The sequence below is a fragment of the Dermacentor andersoni genome, chromosome 7 (genome assembly GCF_023375885.2).
Source record: "Dermacentor andersoni chromosome 7, qqDerAnde1_hic_scaffold, whole genome shotgun sequence".
In the NCBI taxonomy this organism is placed as follows: Eukaryota; Metazoa; Arthropoda; class Arachnida; order Ixodida; family Ixodidae; genus Dermacentor; species Dermacentor andersoni.
Genome location: NC_092820.1, coordinates 93975403 through 93998058, shown reverse-complemented (window position 1 = coordinate 93998058; position 22656 = coordinate 93975403). Strand labels below are relative to the sequence as shown.

General features: G+C 43.0%; 1 protein-coding gene across 1 annotated transcript in view; it reads left to right on the top strand.

Annotated features, from left to right (window-relative positions):
- LOC126534114 (mitochondrial basic amino acids transporter-like) overlaps nucleotides 1-4665 on the top strand; it is a 50163-nt gene extending 45498 nt beyond the window's left edge. The window contains exons 5-6 of the mRNA XM_050181329.3: nucleotides 433-734; nucleotides 3975-4665. Of these exons, the coding sequence (XP_050037286.1) occupies nucleotides 433-734; nucleotides 3975-4287 (615 nt within the window). The 3' untranslated portion in view covers nucleotides 4288-4665. The remainder of the gene's footprint in view (nucleotides 1-432; nucleotides 735-3974) is intronic.
- Nucleotides 4666-22656: the final 17991 nt, after the last annotated feature.

The window sequence follows — 22656 nt, the reverse complement described above, 5'->3', positions numbered from 1 at the left end:
CTAACACTTTAAGTGCACTGAAAAGTAGCGTGTGCGCGTACGAAAGCCGCTCAGTTGTCGAGAGCTGCGTATGCTTGCTTATGTGTCTTCTCCGGCTATGTTTATTAAAATCTGCATGTTTCTAGGCGAAGTGTCAAAGTGCCGACAGAAAAAAAGACAACTGTACGATGACTTGTTGCTCTTCACTTTCACCATTTGCTACAATAATCACTGCCAAATTCAAATCTTAGAATCTTGGCGGCGATAATAATCTTGCCCTCCGAGAAAATTCACCACCGTAGATTGTGTATAAAGATATTGTACTTTTTATATTCTTATTTTTATTTGTATTTTTTTTTTTTTTTTTTTGGGCTCGCGCACACTTGGTGAAAGCGTTGGCGCATCTCCGTGACACCACTCTCTAAAAAGTGGCCGACCCTCGCGCGAGCGCAGATCCAAGGCGAGAGCGGCGGCCGCGCACTGTACAAGGGCCCCGTGGACTGCCTGCGGCAGTTGCTCAGGACGGAGGGCTTGCGCGGCGCCTTCCGAGGCCTCGGCTCGACCGTGCTCCGAGACGCGCCGGGATTCGGCGTCTACTTCGCCAGCTACGAGCAGATGGTGCGCGCAGGCGCCAGCGGACCCGCCAGCTTGATGGCCGCCGGCGGGCTCGCGGGCGTCTTCTCCTGGATGGCCTGCTACCCGATGGACGTGCTCAAGTCCAGGCTCCAGGTGGACGGCATGAGAGGACCGCGGAGGTACGCTAGATTGGTTGGTTGGTGAAAGTCTATAACGTCCCCCCGCATCGCAGGGTTTATCCGAGGCGGCGTAGCTGAGGACCTCACCTTTTCTTTTTCTTTCGAGCAAATTTATTTAGCGTGCCTGCAAGGCTCGATTCATGAACGTGATTTCATTCTACCACCACCGAGATGCGACAGCTACAGCCTCGAAATATAACCCACAATTTCATTATCAGCAGCGTGGCACAGTAACTACTAAGCCACTACCGTAGGTGCGAAGTTGCGAGATATTAAATAGAGAAACTCCTATGCGGCATGGGCCTCCTGATGGGCTGAATTGAATTGGATTGAATACGGGGGTTTTACGCGCCAAACCCAAGATTCGGTTATGAGGCACGTCGTAGGGGGGAATCCGGAATAATTTTTAACACCAGGGCATCTTTAACGTACCCCGCAATGCATAGGGACGGGAGTTTTGTTGCATTTCACCCCCATCGAGATACGGCCGCAGCGGTCGCGATTCGATCCCGCGACCTCATGCTTAGCGGCGCAACACTACAGATGCTAAGCCACCGCGGCTGGTGTCCCGATGGGTAGCGTCTATGGTGTACCTATACTGATTACTTATGGAACCAGACATGAAGGCCTGCAGAATTCTTGTTTCACGTGTGGGTCTATTGCACACAATGGGTGATTGGGCTGTTCTAAGGACGTGCGAATATTTGAAACTTTCGAATAACGAGTGGAATGCTAATTCTATTCGGTCCTCGAATTGATTCGTATTCGATTTGATTCGCTTCTGGTGGTATTTGATTCGCATCTCATCTCAAAAACACTATTCGCACTCCCCTAGACAGTATAATATAAGCAGGAACTGCCCTTTGTTTACTGAAAGGGCATCACGGAGAAACCGACGACTTTTGCCCGAAGAAAATTGATATTTTAGGGAAGAGACACATGAGAGAGTGGAATATTACAGCGTATATCGGCAGAGCGGGCAGTTACGAATCAAGAGAAGCAGCTTCGATTTTGACGATCCGACGATCACCACTCCAAGCAAGCCGCGAAAAAAATCGGCGTCCGTGATTTCCGCATTCCGTTGAGCCCTTGTGCAAACGCAAAGAGCATGAATATAGCAAGTTGGTCGGCGAGGTTCTTATTCGCGATTTGTTTGAACTTACAACTTCTTTTAAAAGTTTTCCGTGATCATTTACGGCTGACTGGATGTTCTATTATGTGTTGAAACCACGGCATAATTTCTGACGCGGCCCTTGCAAGCCTTTAGAACCCTGTCGTATTAGACCACAATGTTGGCAAATATTGCCTGGAATATTCTGCAAGCAGCAAACAAGTATTACGTGATTCCTTGGTTAGGTGACTATACTCTCGAAGCTAAATTATCTATTATTCTGCGAGACTTATTATTATACATGACATAAACAGCATATGTCCTAACAATTATCGTTGGTTCAGTCCAATCGGGCCGCTGACAATGGGTTGACGAAAAGTGATAGCCAGTTTGTTAGTCCAGCATGACAGGGATCATAGGAAGCAAGGGCGAGGGACATCCCCATTTTTTCAGTGCATTTCACAGCTGCATCAAACTGCGGGCCCAATAAGTTATAAGTAAACTTATGCCACAAGCGCAGTAGCGCGAACTTTTGTGAAATGGACGTGGTCACGCTGTTATAGCTATGGTTCCAAATAGTTTGGCGCACTAAGAACAATGTTTAGCTCTTCAGTTGGGGAAGTGTAGCAAACATATTGCGACTGACTTACGTACGTGCAGGTCGCGGACGGTATATAATCTTATATGAAGCAGCTAGCAAACCTGATGGCGTCCGCTGTGTGCGATCTTCCGAATAACTATAAGGATATTACCTTCGGTGCTACGAACTACCATAAGTACTCAGCAACATTGGTAAGGGCCAATAAGCTCTCAGTGGTACACAGTAAGGGAATTTCATCGCATCACTGTCGTAATGGTTGGGCACGCGCGCATATATTCGCACTTGTACCTTCTCTGTCATAGTCTATGGGCATAACACTATGTATTTTCCCCTTCGCCCTTCCCCGTTGCACAGTATAGCAAACGAGAGTTCACTAGATCAAGCTGACTTCACTATCTCGCTGAAATTCCTTGCTATTTCTCATCTCAAGCTGCAGTTTTCTTCACATACGACCACAACGAATGTAAGCTAGCTCGTGTTACCGCTTCCTTGCCCTGGTCAGGAATGTTAGCTGTCATATGGTCAGTAGAAGCGAAGCGTACGTCTTGCCTGGCTATACGCGTAGCTTGTCAAGTGCAGAAATAGAGTAAACAGAAGTATCGTCTCAATTCTTGACGGTATTGTATTTAAAAGATGTAAGGAGAAACCAACTGCGACTTTGTAGCGCTTTGGACCTCCGCTGTTGCTTTCTCACCTTGCGCTAGAACGCAACCGACCGCTAGTAGGCTTGGAATCACTTGGCGAGAGTAAAGTGAGTTAAAAGCTCATATTAGAGCCATGTATGCTGAAAAGGTCTTGAAGCATCCTTGGAAGTATACTCAAATCATTCATTTAGGAGGAAGCGGCCATTTGGGAACAGTCAAAAACGTTCGTTGCCATAGAACAATATACGTAGCTTATTTATTTATTTACTGGGTTGTGAAATGTAACTGTGGAGTGAACAATGATTGTAGATTTAGTTATGGCAGTGCAGTGATCACTGCAGGAGATACTGAAAACGTCCACCACCGGCTTGAAGACATATCTGCACACGACGTTGCATATGCTTACACAATCAGTGCATGGTTGCAGGAGTTATCTGTGCAACGTCCCAGTCAATGCCTATCTGTAGCTCCTGCAGTGTGTGAGGATTGGTCTCGTACGCCTATCCTTTGAGTGCACCGCGTGGAAGTTATCAGACGACGTGCAAGTTTTGCTCCATTATATCGAGTGAAACTGCGACGACGTTCACAATTGCCATGTTTTTGTTCATTTTCTCCCTGCACAGGTACTTTTCGGAGACCCAGTATTTGTTCATTTATTTAAACTGCAATAACTGCTTCTCGTTGCAGGAACACATTTAGATCGTAGTGCAAAAAAGAAACATATACAGGGACTACAAAAGACAGAAGATGTTAGGCCGGGCATCATGTGTCCTGCATGCGTTTGTATTGTTTCGCGCTTTTTCTTCTTGTTTTCAACATATCTTTCTTTCCCTTTCTGTTGACGGAAAATGTTAACGCTGCGCTGTTCTTTTTCCGCGCTACAGGTACAAAGGTCTCTTGGACTGCGCCGTTCAAAGCTACCGCCAGGAAGGTCTGGCCGTCTTTACCCGCGGCCTCAACTCCACCCTCCTGCGAGCATTCCCCACCAATGCCGCCATATTCACCGTGGTGACGTGGGTGATCCGGCTGTGCGACCCGGATGCTAGGCCGACCAAGGAGCCCGTCACGCATCTGGCCATGACGCAGCACCATCATCACTTTCACCCTCAGCACCACCACGTCATGCACTTTGACCCTGAGCTTTACGTCAGCAGAGTCCTGGCCATGGCGTGGGACGATATACACTTTCATTTTTGAGCTTTTGCGTATGATTTAACCTGTGATGTCTTTTGTCGCATTGAGAGTGTTAGGCCGGAATAATGTTGCGATTCTATTCCAACGGCTATTCCTTTTCTCGCTTCGTCAATGGACTGTGTGATGCTATGCCAGCGTTATCACTGCAATCGTATGTTCGTGAACGGGGTATGATAGTAAAGGAATACCGCAGAGCGAAAAAAATCCCTGCATTATACCGGCCCTATATAATATTTTACCATGTGATTAAACCCTGCCTTGTACAGACCAGTTGTATGCCACTTTACCTTGGCGGGCTATGCCTCGCATTCTTTTTCAACAGATCTGTACAGTTGTAGAGGTGCAATAAAGTAAAAAAATGTTTTTAAGAGTTATAACAAAGAGCCTGCTTCTCTGTAGTCTTCCGCAATCACGAGCTCTCTGGTTTCTTCAGGCTGTTTTGAAAATATCCTGCCTTCAGCTTTAAATTGTCGAAAACTTGTACATGAAGACAAAAATGACCGACAACGTCGCTTCATTGAAAAGAGCCCGAATACATTGAGAGATTGCCTATGTAGCAACTGAGACTGCTCGACACTGTTCAATGGTTCAACTTTTCCACGCTATTGATATTACCGATGTATCGTATGTGCAGCCCAGGGTAACGTTGCATCTACGTTCAAGTAAGTTATTGGTGAAGCTAGATAGCAGGACCACAAAAGCGAAATGGCGCCGTCTCATGCTGAAAAAAAATTCATCAGGCTGTGAGCCCAACGGCAATACAATTACTGAATCAATCCATTGAAATTGAGGCACTATTCATCTCTGAGCTTATCAGTAGCAGTAACTATAGCAAAAACAGCTGTAAAACGCTGAAGGGTAAGCGGCAAGAAGGGTATGCGCAAGTGTTGCACATGACGCTTCATTCCTTGGTGCGTCATGTGCGCCACGCCAGAGGATATATTTAAAATCAAACAAGCCACCCAACACTGTTTCAGCGTGACGTATAAAGTTGCGATGAAGTCAAAGTTGGAGCTGATGAATGACGACAATGAAATGCACGCGAAAAAAACTTTTGGTAGAACTCCTGCATGCCCTGCTGTCTGTGGGCACCAACGCATGTATGAAAAAAAATATACCTAACTTGCGCCTAAACACATTTTCTTTTCGGCTGTTGCATATGAGGGCTGAGATTGACTGAGAGCTACCGTTGATACGAGAGCAGTTAAAAACATATTCTAAGCATAGGTGCGTCGTTTGTCAACTACCGCAAAACACAGCATCATTCACAAATATTTTCGCGTTGTCTTGAATGTCTTGTGTGCCCAATAAAGTAAGTTTATGGGTGTATGTGTCAGCTTCTAGACTGTCTCTCTCTCTCTTGCCCCTGAAAGCTTCTGTCGGTCAGCAGGAAACAGGGAAATTGAATGTAGAGTCATTATTTTGTCCGGAAATACCCTGTTTTGGTGCTGGAAACAGAGGGCAACAAAGTCTCTTAAAAGGTTTTCCCCCTACATTTACCATATCACTTATGCTACAAGATGAAAAGACAGCTAGCTCTTACACAGCTTATTTCGGCTGCTGTCGATTTATTTCGAGCTGCAGAGAGCTCAGCAACACCCACTAGAAATTTTTTTTTGTCATTGAACAATGGCACGTGCACAGTGACCCAAATTGGCATCGAAGAGGTTCATTGAAGAGGGACACATACGAAGTGGGCCATACCAAGTGGCTATGTTGGCGTCAAAGACATTTATTGAAGAAGGACACTTATTCATTGGCACAGACCTTGTAACCAAAGCTGGCGTAAAAAATGTTCATTGAAGATCGGCGCATGCCATAGAGTTTCTCACTACAACACCTAGAGGGAAATCTGGCATCCCCGTCTATGGGAGTTTCTTAAGGGGCGCCGTGCCGTCCTGGGAATGACAGTATATGTGTCTGCGAGGCTTTTGTTGGCTGGTGTTGTAAGAGCCTTCGTTTACAACGTGAATATGGCTACACGAATAACGCGTTCTTAAAGTAAAATCTTCATAAAATGTTTCCATTCACGCAAATTACATCTTTACTCACCTACAATGCATGACGTAGGGAAGGAAAGCAAGAACAGACGACCAACTGTTTCAAAGCGATCGCGAATCTTGTCGTCTGCCCTCCAACATTAGCGGCCCGCTGATACTTTTTACGTTTCATATAATTGTACATGCAACAAGTTATCATAGTTCAACAAAACATGTCTTTGTGTAATAATAAAGCTAAAACAGCTTTTTAAGTGCAGTTTTAGTAGAAAATTAGTCATTGTGACAGCGGGAACGGTGCTTGCCTGGCTCTTCGAGAACGATGCCAATCCGAAGTCACAATATACCGACATTTCCATGCATACCACAGCGCAGCAGCGACAGGTTTCCCTCTAGGTAATATAGTGCGAAACTCTATGGCGCATACAAAGCGGTCCATACTCAGTCACCCAAGCTGGCCTGAAAGAGGTTCATTGAAGAGGGGCACTAACCCGGCCGGTTTCACATACCCAATCACCCAAGTTGGTCCGATGGCGACCTGGTTCTCTCAGAACAGCAGCCTGACTGATGCTCTATCAATTAGAGCATGGACAACCCAGTGACTCAAGTTTGTGTGAAAAGTGTCAGATATGGACAGACAGACATGCCGCAAACTTGGTGAAGTTTGCAAAGGGTGCTAACTGCCTAAATGATGAAGAACATCTAGAGGCAAGCAAAAGTGTTCAAGAAGCATAATATTAAGACAAACGGGTAAAGGAAACGTGGCCGCAATCTGATACAATGTGCTCGAACAAGAAAAGCCTCAGCTTGAAGCAAACGTTTCATTGACGCAAGCACCAACATGGAAAGCACTAAAATTTAATTTAAATAAACTCCTCCCTGTTCATTAAGTAATACCACCGACTCCTGACAACACTGGTTGAAGGGCAACCTCAAATATTGTTGCTGAAGCATCGATTTGAAATCTGTAAGCATGACAGGGACCTGAGATAGGTCGAACAACTCTCCTTTTGTGGAGCGTGGTTGAAATGGCCGCGCGAGACTTCGGAACGCAACTGTTCTGTACCACTTTCGATGGATGTGTTGGGGCAGCAGACAGTTCGTAAACATCATCTGCGCCGTGAGATCACCAGGCTTCATAGACTTTCCTACAATATTACTGGAGGGAACTCTGGCGATGCGATCATTCCGCCACCATGGGAATGATCGTTAGTGCACGGATTTGTCTGACCTTCATGCATTTCACTTCGACGTTATTGTGTTTCGTTTATTACGCTTTGTTTTCCTTTATTGGCATCAACTTCAAAGCAATCTGTACTTTATTTAACGCAGAACGCATGTAAAGCGTGTAAGGCATATTAGCAGCCGTTCCGCTTGCCCATGCTTCTGTGGAGTAACGGTTTAAATATCGGGCTTCTTTGCAAGACGTCCTCTGTTCGAATCCAATTTCAATATAGTATACTTAATCATTCATAGAGACGTCTTTTCTTCAGCACGGGCCCGGCCCGGACCCGCTTTATTAAGCCCGAGCGCAGCCCGTGCCTGGCCCCGACTCGGTTGTCCATTTCTAAGCTCAGCCTGGGCCCGCGTGCGCATGACTAGGCCCGGCCCGGGGGCGTTGGAGGAAATTCGTTGATGATTATTATTATTGGTGCCTTGGGCTTTGCAGCGGGGATCAGACGGACTATCTGGTGTGTACCTGCATTGAAATATTGCTTTACTAGTAGTGCAAGCTTAGAGGTTAAGCTAAGCTCTGTGGGTTCCATTCCCAGCCACGGCGGCCGCATTTCGATGGAGGCGAAATGCGATAACACCAGGGTACTTCGCTTTAGGTGCACGTTAAAGAACTCCAGGTGTTCGAAATTAATCCGCTCCTCAATACTGCGTGCGTCGCAATCATAGCGTGCTTTTGGCACGTTATGCGCCAGAATTTAAATGAAATGTTGCTGATGCGGTATAGGAAAATTCATTACAATAATAGTATAGCGACAATAAAACATAGTAAAAGGATTCTTAAAACAATGTGTACAACTACCATAGAAAAATTGCATAGATGCAAACCCAAGAAAACAATAATGAGAACAAATTACTAAAAGACGCTCTTGATTAATTATTTTTTTTTTGAGAAGAGAAAAAAAGCTTAAAGTTACATATGGTGAACAGCGAGGAAAATCAGATGGGATGCTAATCGTTCATATTCTGACTTCTACACGAAACATGATAACGATGTACGATATAAGTTATATAATGAAGCTGTCACAAACTATACTTCACGCTATCGCAGATAGAAGCGTCCTCCTTTACATATGATAGGAAATATGCTGAAAATATCACGCAGTGATACAAAAAGACTGCACCAGAAAACGATGCCACGAGAATAGTATGTGCGAAAGCCGGCGCAAGGTAAAAATCTACATGTTCACGTGCAGAACAGCGGTATGTCCAGGCTCTCCGGCTTCAAGCAGGTCTTCCTGTTTTGGCGCACGTACTCAGCTGCAATGAAATTGCGCTTGCTACTTACAGATTGTATTCACCGCATGAGTCAGCCTCACCTTTTAGGGGTCTCATCAGCTAGTGCATAAGCAATGAAAGACCGAAATCCTCGTTTCTTTTATAAGAACGTCAGTGATGTGGCCCATTGCCTGTGCTCTTATATTTCCGCTGGTGAGCGTGCATTTACCTTGATCATACTATTTGGTCCTCTCTCTCTCTCTCTCTTGCCCCTGAAAACTTCTGCCGGTCAGCAGGAAACGGGGAGATTCAATGTAGAATCATTATTCTGTAGGGAAATGCCATATTTTCGTGCTGGAAACAGTGGCCAACTGTCTCTGAAAATGTTTTACCTCCTATGTTTAACTTATCAGTTTCTCTCTTATGCTACAAGAAGCAAAGATAGCCTAGCTCTTACACAGCTTATTTCAGCCGCTTTCGATTCATTTCGAGCTGCAGAAAGCCCCGTCACATATATATATATATATATATATATATATATATATATATATATATATATATATATATATATATATATATATATGGAGGCCGAGTGCCCAACGGATGCCCAGCCTCATGCCCCAGCCCAGCCCGGGTCCCCCGAAAAACGTTTCGGACGATCCGGCCTGGCCCACTGGCCCGGCCGTACCCATGCAGTGCTCTAGGCTGAACCGCCCTGCTTGCAGCTCCCGAACTCTCTAGTGCTACAGTTCCTCTAGTAAATGTAACAAAATGTATGCCAAACTTGATGATGATGATGATGAAGCCTCAGTTGATGGCACAAACCCACTGTGCGGGATAGGCCACGAATCGGGTGGTAATATGATTCAATAAGTAAAATAAAATAAATTTGTTAGTAAATAAATAACACACGAAAAAAAGGAAAACAAATAACCCAAATGCAAAATAAAGTGTGAATACATGAGATAAAGTATTCATCAATAATATAGTGAGCCTTGCGTTGATAGGATTGTTAAAAAGAAAAGAAAAAAAAGCAAGAAAAAAAAAGTAAGGTAAATTATGAATAATAATAGTAAGATCTAAACTGTGAATTTGTGTTTTTACTTTTGAATTTTCTAAACTGAAGTAAAAATAAATCAATTCTTGAAACTAAAAACTATTAACAAGGCATTCTTTTTGTGCCACATAGAAAATTATAAATGGCTAGGCAAACGTTCCTGTGGCTATATCCCAAAACTGTTGCTCCAAGGGAGAGTATAACAGTACTGCTTAAAGGTAATCCTAAATTTTGAAGTGGAATTTCTAGACATAGTTTGGGATGCGTAGAAAACCGCCGACATGATAATAGAAAATGATCTATAGTTTCCGGTTCATTGCAGAGGTAGCATAGAGGGGATACCCCCTGAAATAAAGATTAAGTGTTGGAAAACGGCAACGCAGCCTAGTAAATGAAACTTCGAATTTCCGGTTAGGACACCATTGCCCGTTCCAAAAATAATTTAGGTGTAAAAAATTGCTAATTTTGCTAATTACAGAGCTTTTTTGTCCTCGCTCAAAGAAAATTGCCTATATCTGGCAGCAGTAACGTGTGCAGTTGCCGGCAGCAGACATAGCACAGGACCTGCTAAAGAAGCTTGTGCTAAGGAATCGGCTATTTCATTAATATGAATGTCTCGGTGGCCAGGGACCCATACCATATGCACTAAACTTAAGTGACGCGGAGATAATGAATAAAACGTGTTTCCTGTTGTCGACTTTGTAGACGCAGTAAGTGCGCTGCATGCAGATAGAGAATCTGTGACTATAATAACTCTTGTAATATGAATGGGTAATTTCCGCAAGGCAAGAACTATTGCCAGAAGTTCGGCATGAAAGACTGGTGTGTAATCTGGTAGGCGAAGTGAAAAAGACCAATCGAGGGATGGTGAGTAGATACCCACACCTGCCTTCTCTTCACACGAAGAAGCATCCGTCGCTATAACGTTGATTTTGAAACGGGCCAAACAATATTCTAAACGGTCATTCAAATATGTTGTGGGCAGAAATTTCGCGTTGTGTGGAAAAATGTCTGCAAATTCTATTTTCAGCGACCCCGCAGACCCATGAAGCGGAATTATTTCTCTAAGGCGAGCATATAAAGGTGCTAATTGTGCTTACACAAATACAACTTGTGGGGTATGGAACCGTGACCACGTGGTCTCAAAAAATGGACTTGGTTCACTAATAAATGCATATTGTCCACGTCGTAGCGAAGAATCATAAGCTCTTAAGTAGGTTTGAACCGTAAGCATGCGAAATCGTGTTTGCAGAGTAGGTAGGCGCGCTTCCTGGTATAACACATTATTAGCAACGAATTTAGGAAAACCTAAACATATTCGAAGAGCTTCTCTTTCTAACAGAACAAGGGGTCTTAATTTATATTTTGCACTTCCGGAGAACAAAACACAACCAAATTCTCGAATCAGTCGTACATACATACGATAAATCATAATTAATGTGTCACTTCGCATACCAGAACGTCAGTTACTGATTCTACGTAGTAAACCTACGGCTCGTGTCCCCTTCGTTCCAATATTTTCTATGTGAGAACGCCAGTTAAGTTTTCCGTCATATACGATACCCAAGTATTTAAGCGACTCTACCTGAGGAATAGCTTACTGGTTTCCTGTTTAACGGCGTTACCACCGACTTCTATTGCGCACTCCTTAATGATGCCCATAAGATTGTCGTTGATTGCTTCAACACTATGGTCCTCTTCCTGGGTTAAAGCCGAATACCTGTTCTGTAGCTTAATCCGGAATTCCTCTAGTTTCCCTCTTAGCGCTAACTCATTGATTGGCTTCTTATGTACCAGTTTCTTCCGTTCCCTCCTCAAGTCGAGGCTAATTCGAGTTCTTACCATCCTATGGTCACTGCAGCGCACCTTGCCGAGCACGTGTACATCTTGTATGATGCCAGGGTTCGCTCAGAGTATGAAGTCGATTTCATTTCTAGTCTCACCATTCGGGCTCCTCCACGTCCACTTTCGGCTAACCCGCTTGCGGAAAAAGGTATTCACTATCGGCATATTATTCTGCTCTGCAAACTCTACTAATAACTCTCCTCTGTTATTCCTAGAGCCTATGCCATATTCCCCCACTGACTTGTCTCCGGCCTGCTTCTTGCCTACCCTGGCATTGAAATCGCCCATCAGTATACTGTATCTTGTTTTGACTTTACCCATCGCCGATTGCATGTCTTCATAGAAGCTTTCGACTTCCTGGTCATCATGACTAGATGTAGGGGCGTAGACCTGTACAACCTTCATTTTGTACCTATCGCAGGAGACGAAAGATCTGACCCTACAGCTAGAATAGAACTGGCAGAACTTTCTAAGTTAATCAACAAGCGTAAGATAGCGGACATAAGGAACTTTAATATGGATAGAATTGAACAGGCTCTCAGGAACGGAGGAAGCCTAAAAGCAGTGAAGAAGAAACTAGGAATAGGCAAGAATCAGATGTGTGCGTTAAAAGACAAAGCCGGCAATATCGTTACTAATATGGATGAGATAGTTCAAGTGGCTGAAGAGTTTTATAGAGATTTATACAGTACCAGTAACACCCACGACGATAAGGTGAGAGAGAATAGTCTAGAGGAACTTGAAATCCCACAAGTAACACTGGAAGAGGTAAAGAACGCCTTGGGAGCTATGCAAAGGGGGAAGGCAGCTGGGGAGGATACGGTAACAGCATATTTGTTGAAGGATGGTGGGAACACTGTCCTAGAAAGATTGGCCGCCCTATATACACAATGCCTCATGACCTCGAACGTACCGGAATCTTGGAAGAACGCTAACATAATCCTAATCCATAAGAAAGGGGACGCCAAAGACTTGAAAAATTATAGACCGATCAGCTTACTGTCCATTGCCTACAAAGTATTTACTAAGGTAATCGCAAATAGAATCAGGAATACCTTACACTTCTGTCAACCAAAGGACAAGGCAGGATTCCGTAAAGGCTACTCAACAATAGACCATATTCACACTATCAATCAGGTGATAGAGAAATGTGCGGAATATAACCAACCCTTATATATAGCCTTCATTGATTACGAAAAAGCATTTGATTCAGTCGAAACCTCAGCAGTCATGAAGGCACTACGGAATCAGGGTGTAGATGAGCCATATGTAAAGATACTGGAAGATATCTATAGCGGTTCCACAGCCACCGTAATCCTCCACAAAGAAAGCAACAAAATTCCAATAAAGAAAGGCGTCAGACAGGGAGATACGATATCTCCAATGCTATTCACAGCATGTTTACAGGAGGTATTCAGAGACCTGGAGTGGGAAGAATTGGGGATAAAAGATGATGGAGAATACCTTAGGAACTTGCGATTCGCTGATGATATTGCCTTGCTTAGTAACTCAGGAGACCAATTGCAATGCATGCTCACTGACCTGGAGAGGCAAAGCAGAAGGGTGGGTCTGAAAATTAATCTACAGAAAACTAAAGTAATGTTTAACAGTCTCGGAAGAGAACAGCAGTTTACGATAGGTAGCGAGGCACTTGAAGTGGTAAGGGAATACATCTACTTAGGGCAGGTAGTGACCACGGATCCGGAACATGAGACTGAAATAACCAGAAGAATAAGAATGGGCTGGGGTGCGTTTGGCAGGCATTCTCAATTCATGAACTGCAGGTTGCCACTATCCCTCAAGAGGAAAGTGTATAACAGCTGTGTCTTACCAGTACTAACCTACGGGGCAGAAACCTGGAGTCTTACGAAAAGGGTTCTGCTGAAATTGAGGACGACGCAACGATCTATGAAAAGAAGAATGATAGGTGTAACGTTAAGGTATAAGAAAAGAGCAGATTGGGTGAGGGAACAAACGCGGGTAAATGACATCTTAGTTGAAATCAAGAAAAAGAAATGGGCATGGGCCGGACATGTAATGAGGATGGAAGATAACCGATGGTCATTAAGGGTTACGGACTGGATTCCAAGGGAAGGGAAGCGTAGTAGGGGGCGGCAGAAAGTTAGGTGGGCGGATGACATTAAGACGTTTGCAGGGACAACATGGCCACAATTAGTACATGACCGGGGTAGTTGGAGGAGTATGGGAGAGGCCTTTGCCCTGCAGTGGGCGTAACTAGGCTGATAATGATGAATGAATGATGAATGGCCTGAGGAATGGTTCTTTGTTAATATACTAATGATAACTGTAACGGCCCGGAGAGCGGAAAAACAAGGACTGCACGTTTAGCGACAGGTGCAGGTTGTGAAGCCGCGTCTGTAGAGTAGAGAGGTACGTTTGCAAAGACAGGTGAAGGGAATTGATGTCTGTAGCTATCGCGAAAAATGCAATATCATCTGCATAGATATACAGATTTACATCCTGGTGCAGTGGTACTGAACTCATCAACAGGTTAAATAGTATAGGAGACAGAACAGCCCCCTGAGGCACCCCTTTTGTCTGATCGAACATTCTTGAAGAAAGGCCGTCTTGAAAACAAGGAAATTTTCTGTTTCTTAGAAATTCAAAAATCCACGCCGTTATATATCTCGGAAAATTGTAGTACTGTAATCTGTCCAGCAGTAGAGAGTACTCAACACTGTCATAAGCTTTTGCTATGTGAAGTGTCACTAAAGCGCTAACTTCTTTTCTATGCTGAGCAAGTTGGATGCGGCTTTCCAAATCTACATGCGCACACCAAATGGAGAGACCGGGCCGGAAACCTATTTGACTTGGGCTCAGTAACGAATTTTCCGATATATGATCCATCATAGATCATATAAAACTCTTTCAATTAGTTTTACCATATTTGACGTAAGGGAGATAGGCCTAATGTTGTCAAGGTTGTAGCCCGCTCCTTGTTTTTTAAGCAGCGGAATAATTTTGGCTGATCTCCATTCTGGTGGAATCCAAGCATTTTTTAGAGAATAATTCACCGTGTTCAAAATGTCATCAGAAGACATTTCAAACAACATTTTTAGCATGGCATTGGAAATGCCGTCAGGACCTGGTGTTGAGGCAGGCAGAGATCTAAGGACATTAGAGAGCTCTGGCACTGTGACTTCCACAAAGTCATCGGCGATGGGAGGCCTTAGTGGCCCATTCGGCAAACGTGATGTTAAGCGCTGCGCTAAGCCCTTTCCTATGAATTCTAAAGAAGCAGATAACTCGCGTGGTGAAAGTATTATCGATTCAGTATTCGCTGGTGTTGGTATGAATTTTCTATAGCGAAGGAATCTGAACAGAGCTTTTTTGTTGCTGGGCTTAGAGAGGAATTCATGATGTTTTTCGTCATACTCGTGTTTGGCATTTGATACTGTTCTCTTGAACGCAGCAGTTGCGAATTTATAATCACTCCAGTTACTCGGACACTCATTGTAAAGTAATTTCTTCCACGCGGCTTTTCTTCTCCTATAATCCCGCGTGCAGTCCGAATTCCACCAAGGAGAAGTAGTACTTTTGTTTATGTTAACATTAAATTGGGACTTTTTAAAGGAACTTTTTACTACAGCGCAAAGCCTCATGGCTTTGATGTCATTGGGTACCGTTTTCTGGGAATTGAGGACAGTTTTCAAGATATTCTGAAATTTCTGATAATTGAAAAAAGTACGCGTCGGAGACTCTAGGGGAATAACAGGGCATACAATATCAAACCTAACAGGTAGATGGTCACTATTTGAGACTGAGTCGACAGTAGACCAGAAAGTTACGGTAATTCCTGAACTGGCTAATGTTAAATCCAATGCCGATTCAGAAAGACCCTGAATGAAGGTAGCTGACTTCGTGTTTAAGCAGCAAAAATTTTGATTAATTGCCCAGTCCGACAATTGCTTTCCACATGAGTCCGTTTTGGAACTCCAAGACACATGATGCGAATTAATGTCTCCGGCTATCACAATTTCTTTCCTACAAGATTTGACAATGGTATCGAGGAAACGAGTATCATGCACGCCTGTGGGAAAATATGTATTAACTAAGGAAAATGGGGAACAACCAGGAATAGTTACAGCTATTGCTAGTATCTCACACTCGGCAGACATATACTGGTAGGAAATTTTTACTTTGCGGCGTATTTTAGTTGTTATCAAGAAAACAAGTCCTCCGTCTCTCGATGGATGGTCCAATCAAAATAAACGATAATTTTTTATATGAAAATCTTGGCCATTTGAGAGCCAAGTTTCCTGCAAATAAATAATGTCGGGAGAAAGTTGTGAGCAAAAATCTGTTAAATCGGCAGCTGCAGAAATAATGGAACGGTAGTTCCACTGTAATACCTTTAAATAACCTATGATGAATTAATGCCTACTTTAGAAACCGCTTGCTCTGAAATACTGTCTTTTAAGAAATCTTTCTTCGAAATACTGTCTTTACCGAACTTTGTTGGTTTTGATTGAGGGTCGGAGCTGGAAGAGTTAGGATTAGAATCTGACTTGCAAAGACTATCTTTCACAAACTTTTTGGTTTTTGAGTGCGGGACAGAGATCGATGAGTTATCGTTAGGTGATCTTGTGCGTTTAAGAGTCAGGAGGTCCATTTCTACATCCTGGTTGTTTTCCGACATTGATCCAGAGAAGCATCCGTTGTCGGTCTGCTGAGTTGAAGTTGATGGCCTCGCATTGTCTGCGTCTTGTGCAATAACTGACGAACTTGCACAGCTCGATTCATGATCCACGTCATCGTTCTTTATTCGACTTTTCTGCTGGACAGGTTTAAGTATCATTTATAACAAATATGCCATAAGGTAAATTAACATAAAAATATGGCACAACCAATCTCACGATGACTGTCGGCAGTTATGCGTCTAGCAATGAATCAATGTAACGACACAACGTATTGGCACCGTCGAAAAGAGTTATGTGGTAAGCGTGTGCTGCAGCGGGACTCCTCTTCCTCGCTTTGAGGATCATAATCATCATTTATTGGCATCCCCTTTGAAACAGGGCGGTGACAGGTAGTCACCTAGCCTGCTTGAGTTCGTCAGGTATGCTATAAACACTTTTTCAACTAGCATTCTTGTATACATCTCTTTAATAGTTTCTCTCCTTCCTCGAAACTTCTCTATCTACTTTTTAACGTTACCTATGCCTGTAACGGTACCAGTCGTATCAATCTCTTCCCGTGTTTTGCTTTTTCTTCCAATAGTCTAAAGGTCTCTTGCGAATGTCGACTGCCGATTGGTTTGTGATTTCGTGCACTACAAGTGTACTTTACCTACTTGTGTTACTGGGTGATGCCCGTCGCATTCCATTGGGATGTGCTGAGTGGTCTCTGAAATTTCGCTGCAGCAGGCACATGGCCTTGTCTTGTTGCGAATATTTGCTCCGGTATGTTTTTGTCTTTAGGCAACCAGCTCGAGCCTCAAATAGCAAGGCACTGCCCTTTCTGATGTCGTACAGATTTTCTCTCCTAATTTCTATACTCCCGTTTTTGTATATCTGCATGGTCTTTTTTGTTCCCATTCTTTGCATTCGATTCGCTGTCTCTATTTCTCATACTTTCTTTTCGTTGACTCTTGGTCGCTTTCTTACACTTTCAATTACCCTGTGCTTGGTTGCCAATTTCCTTGACCTCTTCTGCCATTTTGTGTCCACGCCTTTCAGGTGCAGATAATTCCCAAATAACACACGGCGCCATCTAGCGCCACCGCTGAGAAGCCTGCGTGTCGCCTCCAAAATGTATGGCGCGCCGGTGCGTGTCAACGCTGAGGAATGGGTCATACGGCAGCTGGGCTCGCCTATCACGCTTCTTTTGGGACACGCTGCGTCATCTCGTAGGATTGCCGAGAAGTCGTCGCGTGGCCTCCGAGACGAGGAGCGTTACGCACCTGTGCGTCCAAACGCTCAGAATCGTTCCTTCGCTGCCGTGCACTGGATGCGCGGAAAGCGAGGGAATAATTCTTCTTGAGGAAACTGTCTCAACTTCTATTGAAACTAAAGATGATCCATTATCAGTCAGAAGCTTCTAGGGGAGCCCACAAGTTGCGAAAAACTTCCGGAATTGTTTAATCAATGTGGTAGACTCTGTATTATGCACGAAGCGCACTTAGGCACACGATTGGTCGGCGTCTCGCTTCATAAACAGCTTAAGAGTAAGAACACTTTGTGAAAACAGCATGTTGTATGGTAGTACTCTTTTACATAGGCAGGCCACCTTGGATAACCAGCACTAGGAATGGCTCACATTTTCTCCAAAGAACAACTCTAGTGCAATAGATTCTGTGAATGTGTGCCCAATGGTGCCGATAACGTAAACGTATTTCATTTGCACTTCATTCCATTCTCATGACGTCAGCTTTACGTAACCACCGGCGCAAGAAGCGGCCCAGATAATCAGCGCTACAGGCAAGATCTGCGCCCGTCAAGGCTCTACCACGTGACGAAGATAGCTGGGGGCGTCGATGTACCTTCCTGACGGCCGACGGCTTAAATACGGTCCTCCTGAGCCCAGGCGTCCAGTTCGGCGGCAGCGCATTGAAGTGTGCACACGCTAAAGACAAATCTGCATCCTTTGCAGGTGAGAAATAGTATCGATTTGCTTTGAAATCGTCTTGGCAACTCTGCGCTGCTGCCGAACACGCCTGTTGTTGTCTTTTTTTTTTTTTGTATGAACGTGAGTTGATTGATACCTGTGCTATCGTACAATGACGCCGGGGAAAGGGAAAGAGGGGGAAAGTGATGTAGCAGCCTTGTTTGCAGAATTAAGCGGGAAATGCGTGCTGAACTCAGGGACCTGAGAAAGTCTGTTCAGCACTGCAGCGACACGTGTGACGATGTCAAAGACGGGACTCGGGATCGAAAGGCACTAAGAGATGAATTAAAAAAGCTTGGTGTCTGAGAATCAGAAACTAAAAACTGAAAACAAGCAGTTAACTCTGAAATTACAAGAGTTGGAACAATATCAAAGAAGTAACAACCTTGAGATAAAAGGTGTTCCGGATGAGTGCGACTCTTTAGTAGCCGTTCGAAAAATCTGTGAAATAGTCAGAGAGGCAGTTGACGAGAGGGACATTGATATATGCCATAGAGTTCCAACTGCGAACTCAACAACCAAGTACATTGTTGTTCGTTTTGTGAGGCGTGCTAAGAGAGACTCGATATTAGCCAAGGCTAAGAAAATGACAATTGGCACAAAAGACCTTGGCCTGGTTGGTGTTAACAGTGCAATTTTTGTCAATGAACATTTGACACGCCACAACAAGCAGTTGCTTGGAGCAACAGTGGCAAAGAAGAAAGAGCTCAAATGGAAATTTGTGTGGACAGCAGGTGGCAAGATCCTTGAAAGGAAACACGAAGATAGTCCTGTCCTGCGAATCACTTCTTCCGATGACCTTGCCAAAATGAACTATAGACTGTATCAGCTAATTATAAGCTTGCTTTCTCTCTACTGTATATGAGCACGTGTGATGTCTACACAGCAGAAGTATTTAACACCGCATTTAGGACCAAGGAATGTAACTTCTCTTTGATTCATTTCAACATTAGAAGCATAAAAAACAAGCTTGACAGCCTACAAATTTTCTTGGAGTCTCTCGTTCTGAGATTTGAAGTCATTCTTTTCACGGAGACTTGGCTGACGATTACCGATGATACACCCGTCATTAATAATTACACCTGCATACGCTTGGACCGCGTAGGGAAAAGAGGAGGGGGTGGGGCGGTATATATCAGTCATAGCTGTGCTTACACCATTATTGAGGAATACACAATTACAAATGCAAATGTTGAATGCTTAGTTATAAAAACATCTCAATTTCAGCTTGCTGCCATATATAGGCAACCAGCTGGTTCTAAACGCGAGTTCTTAGATTTTCTTGAGCAATTGATGCAGGTTTTTCAGAAAAACAAATTAACTTTTTTTGTTGTTGGTGATTTAAATATAAATACAGTTAGTAATGACCAGTAAGCGATGAATTACAAGAGCCTGATTATTTCATACGGATGTGAAAATTTGATTTCGGTTCCCACATGCATTCGCCCTAAAACAGCTACAACCATAGACATCTGTGTTACGAATATCAGTGTATCAGAACTAATAGGTGGAGTGATAGTTAGCGACATAAGTGATCATCTACCCGCGTTTTGTGTTACTGATCACTTCACACGCAGACATCTTGAAGTAAGCAAATACCGAGTGATAAATGACAAATCGCTTGAAAATTTTTTTCGTTAGTGGAGGCCATAAATTGGACTAGCGTGTATGACTGCAGTGATCCTAATGATGCTTACGAGGAATTCTACAAGAAGTTAAAAGTAAGTTATGATGATGCGTTTCCTTTACAATGTGGCCGAAAGAATAAGAAAGCAATAAGAAAACCTTGGATTAACCCTGCACTATACAGAAGAATAAGAGAAAAAAACAAGATTTATCACACTTTTATTAGTACACGCGATGTAAACTAATTTAAGGAGTTCAAGAAGCTTCGAAATAAACTAACTTCAAATCTAAAGAAAGCAAAAGAAAATTATTATGAAAGTTTGTTTCTTCGCCATCAAACTAATGTAAAAAGTATATGGGAAACAGTAAGCAGATTGACAAGCAGAAACAATGCAATAACCAGCGTACAAGAGATTGAGATAAATGGAAATGCGATAGCAGGGCAGTGTTTGGCTAACACCTTCAATGAGTATTTCATACAATCGGGGAAGTCAGATAGCGCAGTTATAGGCAGCCAACAACCAGCAAGACACATCAGTTCTTTACCAAATTCGTTTGTTTTGTATCACGTCTCCCCGCAAGAGACTGAAGAGTTACTTAATAGAATAAAAAAATGTCGCCGCTGGTTATGACGAATTTAGGGCTGAGCCAGTAAAGTATGTTTCCAAGTTACTAAAGAACGTTCTCACGTATATTATTAACTTAATGTTCGATACTAGTATCTTCCCTGACCAACTGAAAATAGCAAGGGTTGTTCCGATACACAAATCCGGAGACAAGAACGCCCTTACAAATTATCGGCCAATATCGGTATTACCTGTTTTATCAAAAGTCTTTGAGTGGGCAATTAATGATCGCATAACAAAGTTCTTAGAGAAGTATAATATCATATCTAGTTCGCAATTTGGATTTCAAAAACACAAGTCAACTGAACAGGCACTACCTCGTGCAAAGGAGAAAATTATTCAAGGTATTGAAAATAAGGATTTTACTTTAGATCTCTTTCTAGATTTGCGGAAAGCATTTGATTCGGTGAATCATGATATTCTACTTCTAAAACTGCAATGTTATGGAATACGTGCCATGTCATTGAAATTAATAACCAGCTATTTTGAGAAACGCTTCCAATTTACACATGTTAATAATTCTTCCTCGACATCGTTAAATGTAAAAAATGGAGTAGCCCAAGGATCAGTATTGGGTCCTACCCTGTTTTTGTTATACATTAATAACATAACTCAGATTGACAACACCCTTGACCCTAATGTTTGCGGACGAAACGTGAACTTCACGGACGAAACGTGAATTTCAAGAAAAGACTAATCATTATCTACAAAACATATCCAAATGGCTAAATGATAATTGTCTACAATTAAATGCCTTTAAAACTGAATACATCATTTTTTCTCCTCCAAATAAACGCGACCAACATGACATGCATATTACGTATGGAACCGAGATTATTCAGCAAATACCTGAGCAAAAATTCCTAGGCGTTTGGTTCCAAGAGTCTTTGGTATGGTCATGTCACGTCGACCATTTGGTAGTCGATATAGCTCGATCAATAGGATGTATTAGAAAGATTTCTACATTAATAACTCTTCGGCTAAAAAAAACTCTTTATTACACTCTAGTATATTCTAAGATTGCCTACTGTTCGCTAGTATGGGGAACCACCACTCAAGGCAACTATAGTAGATTAACGGTACTACAAAAGCGCGTGCTACGTATTTTTGAAAATTATGCAGGAGATATCCGTGACTTACGTACCAGGGAGTTATTTCTGAAACACAACATGCTTATGGCCAATCAAATTTATCCGTATAATTTAGTGCAACATATACACACCACAAACATATACAAAGACAGTGATATGGTAGTTGAATATAAGTACGGGTTTAGGCAGCATAGGAGGAGGCTTCCGAAGATTAGGACAAATTACGGGGAACAATCGGTAACGTATCAAGCTATACAGATTCTAAATAAACAGAAAGACATAATAAATTGGACAGACAGTCATGGTAAACTTAAAAAAATGTACAAAACGTTCCTTGTCAGAACAGCATGTGCATTGTAGACTGTCTTACATTACTTTCTACTATGCCCATAACATTCCTGATTTTCTTTATTTTCTGTTTTGTAAGTACAATGTACTGGTACATAATTGTACTCTACATATCTGTATAATGATAAACGGTCTACTAGCTATCTAACACATGAATCCTGTGTGACTTTTTCTATATGTATATCAATCTGCGTGATCTGTGTGCACGTGTATGCATCTCATACTTCTTTTCTGATGTATTAGAAGTCACTTTTTTTCATTTCATTTCATTTCATTTTATTACCTTAAAGGCTCCAATAAATGGAGCGTTACATAAGGGGTGGCAAGAATAAAAATACATAGTCACAATAACAGGAAGTTTTTTACATTTTCGATGAACTTGGATGGGCACATAATGACAGCAACGTCGTTAGGAAGGCCGTTCCAGTCTGCAGCTGTGCGAAGAAAAAAAGAATTTAAAAACGTGACAGTGCGTGAGCGTGGACGGGCAACCTGTAGCTGATGGCTGGTGCGGTGAGATATGCGTGTAGGAGGAAGGATATAAGGTGCGATGCGCATAGGGCTATGAAAGAATTTGTGAAATAAAGATAGGCTGGCAATGCGACGACGGAGCGATAAGGGGGATAATGCGGATGCAGTTTTTAAGGAGGAAACGCTGATGTCAAAGGAATATGACGAGTGGATGAAACGAGCGGCGCGATTTT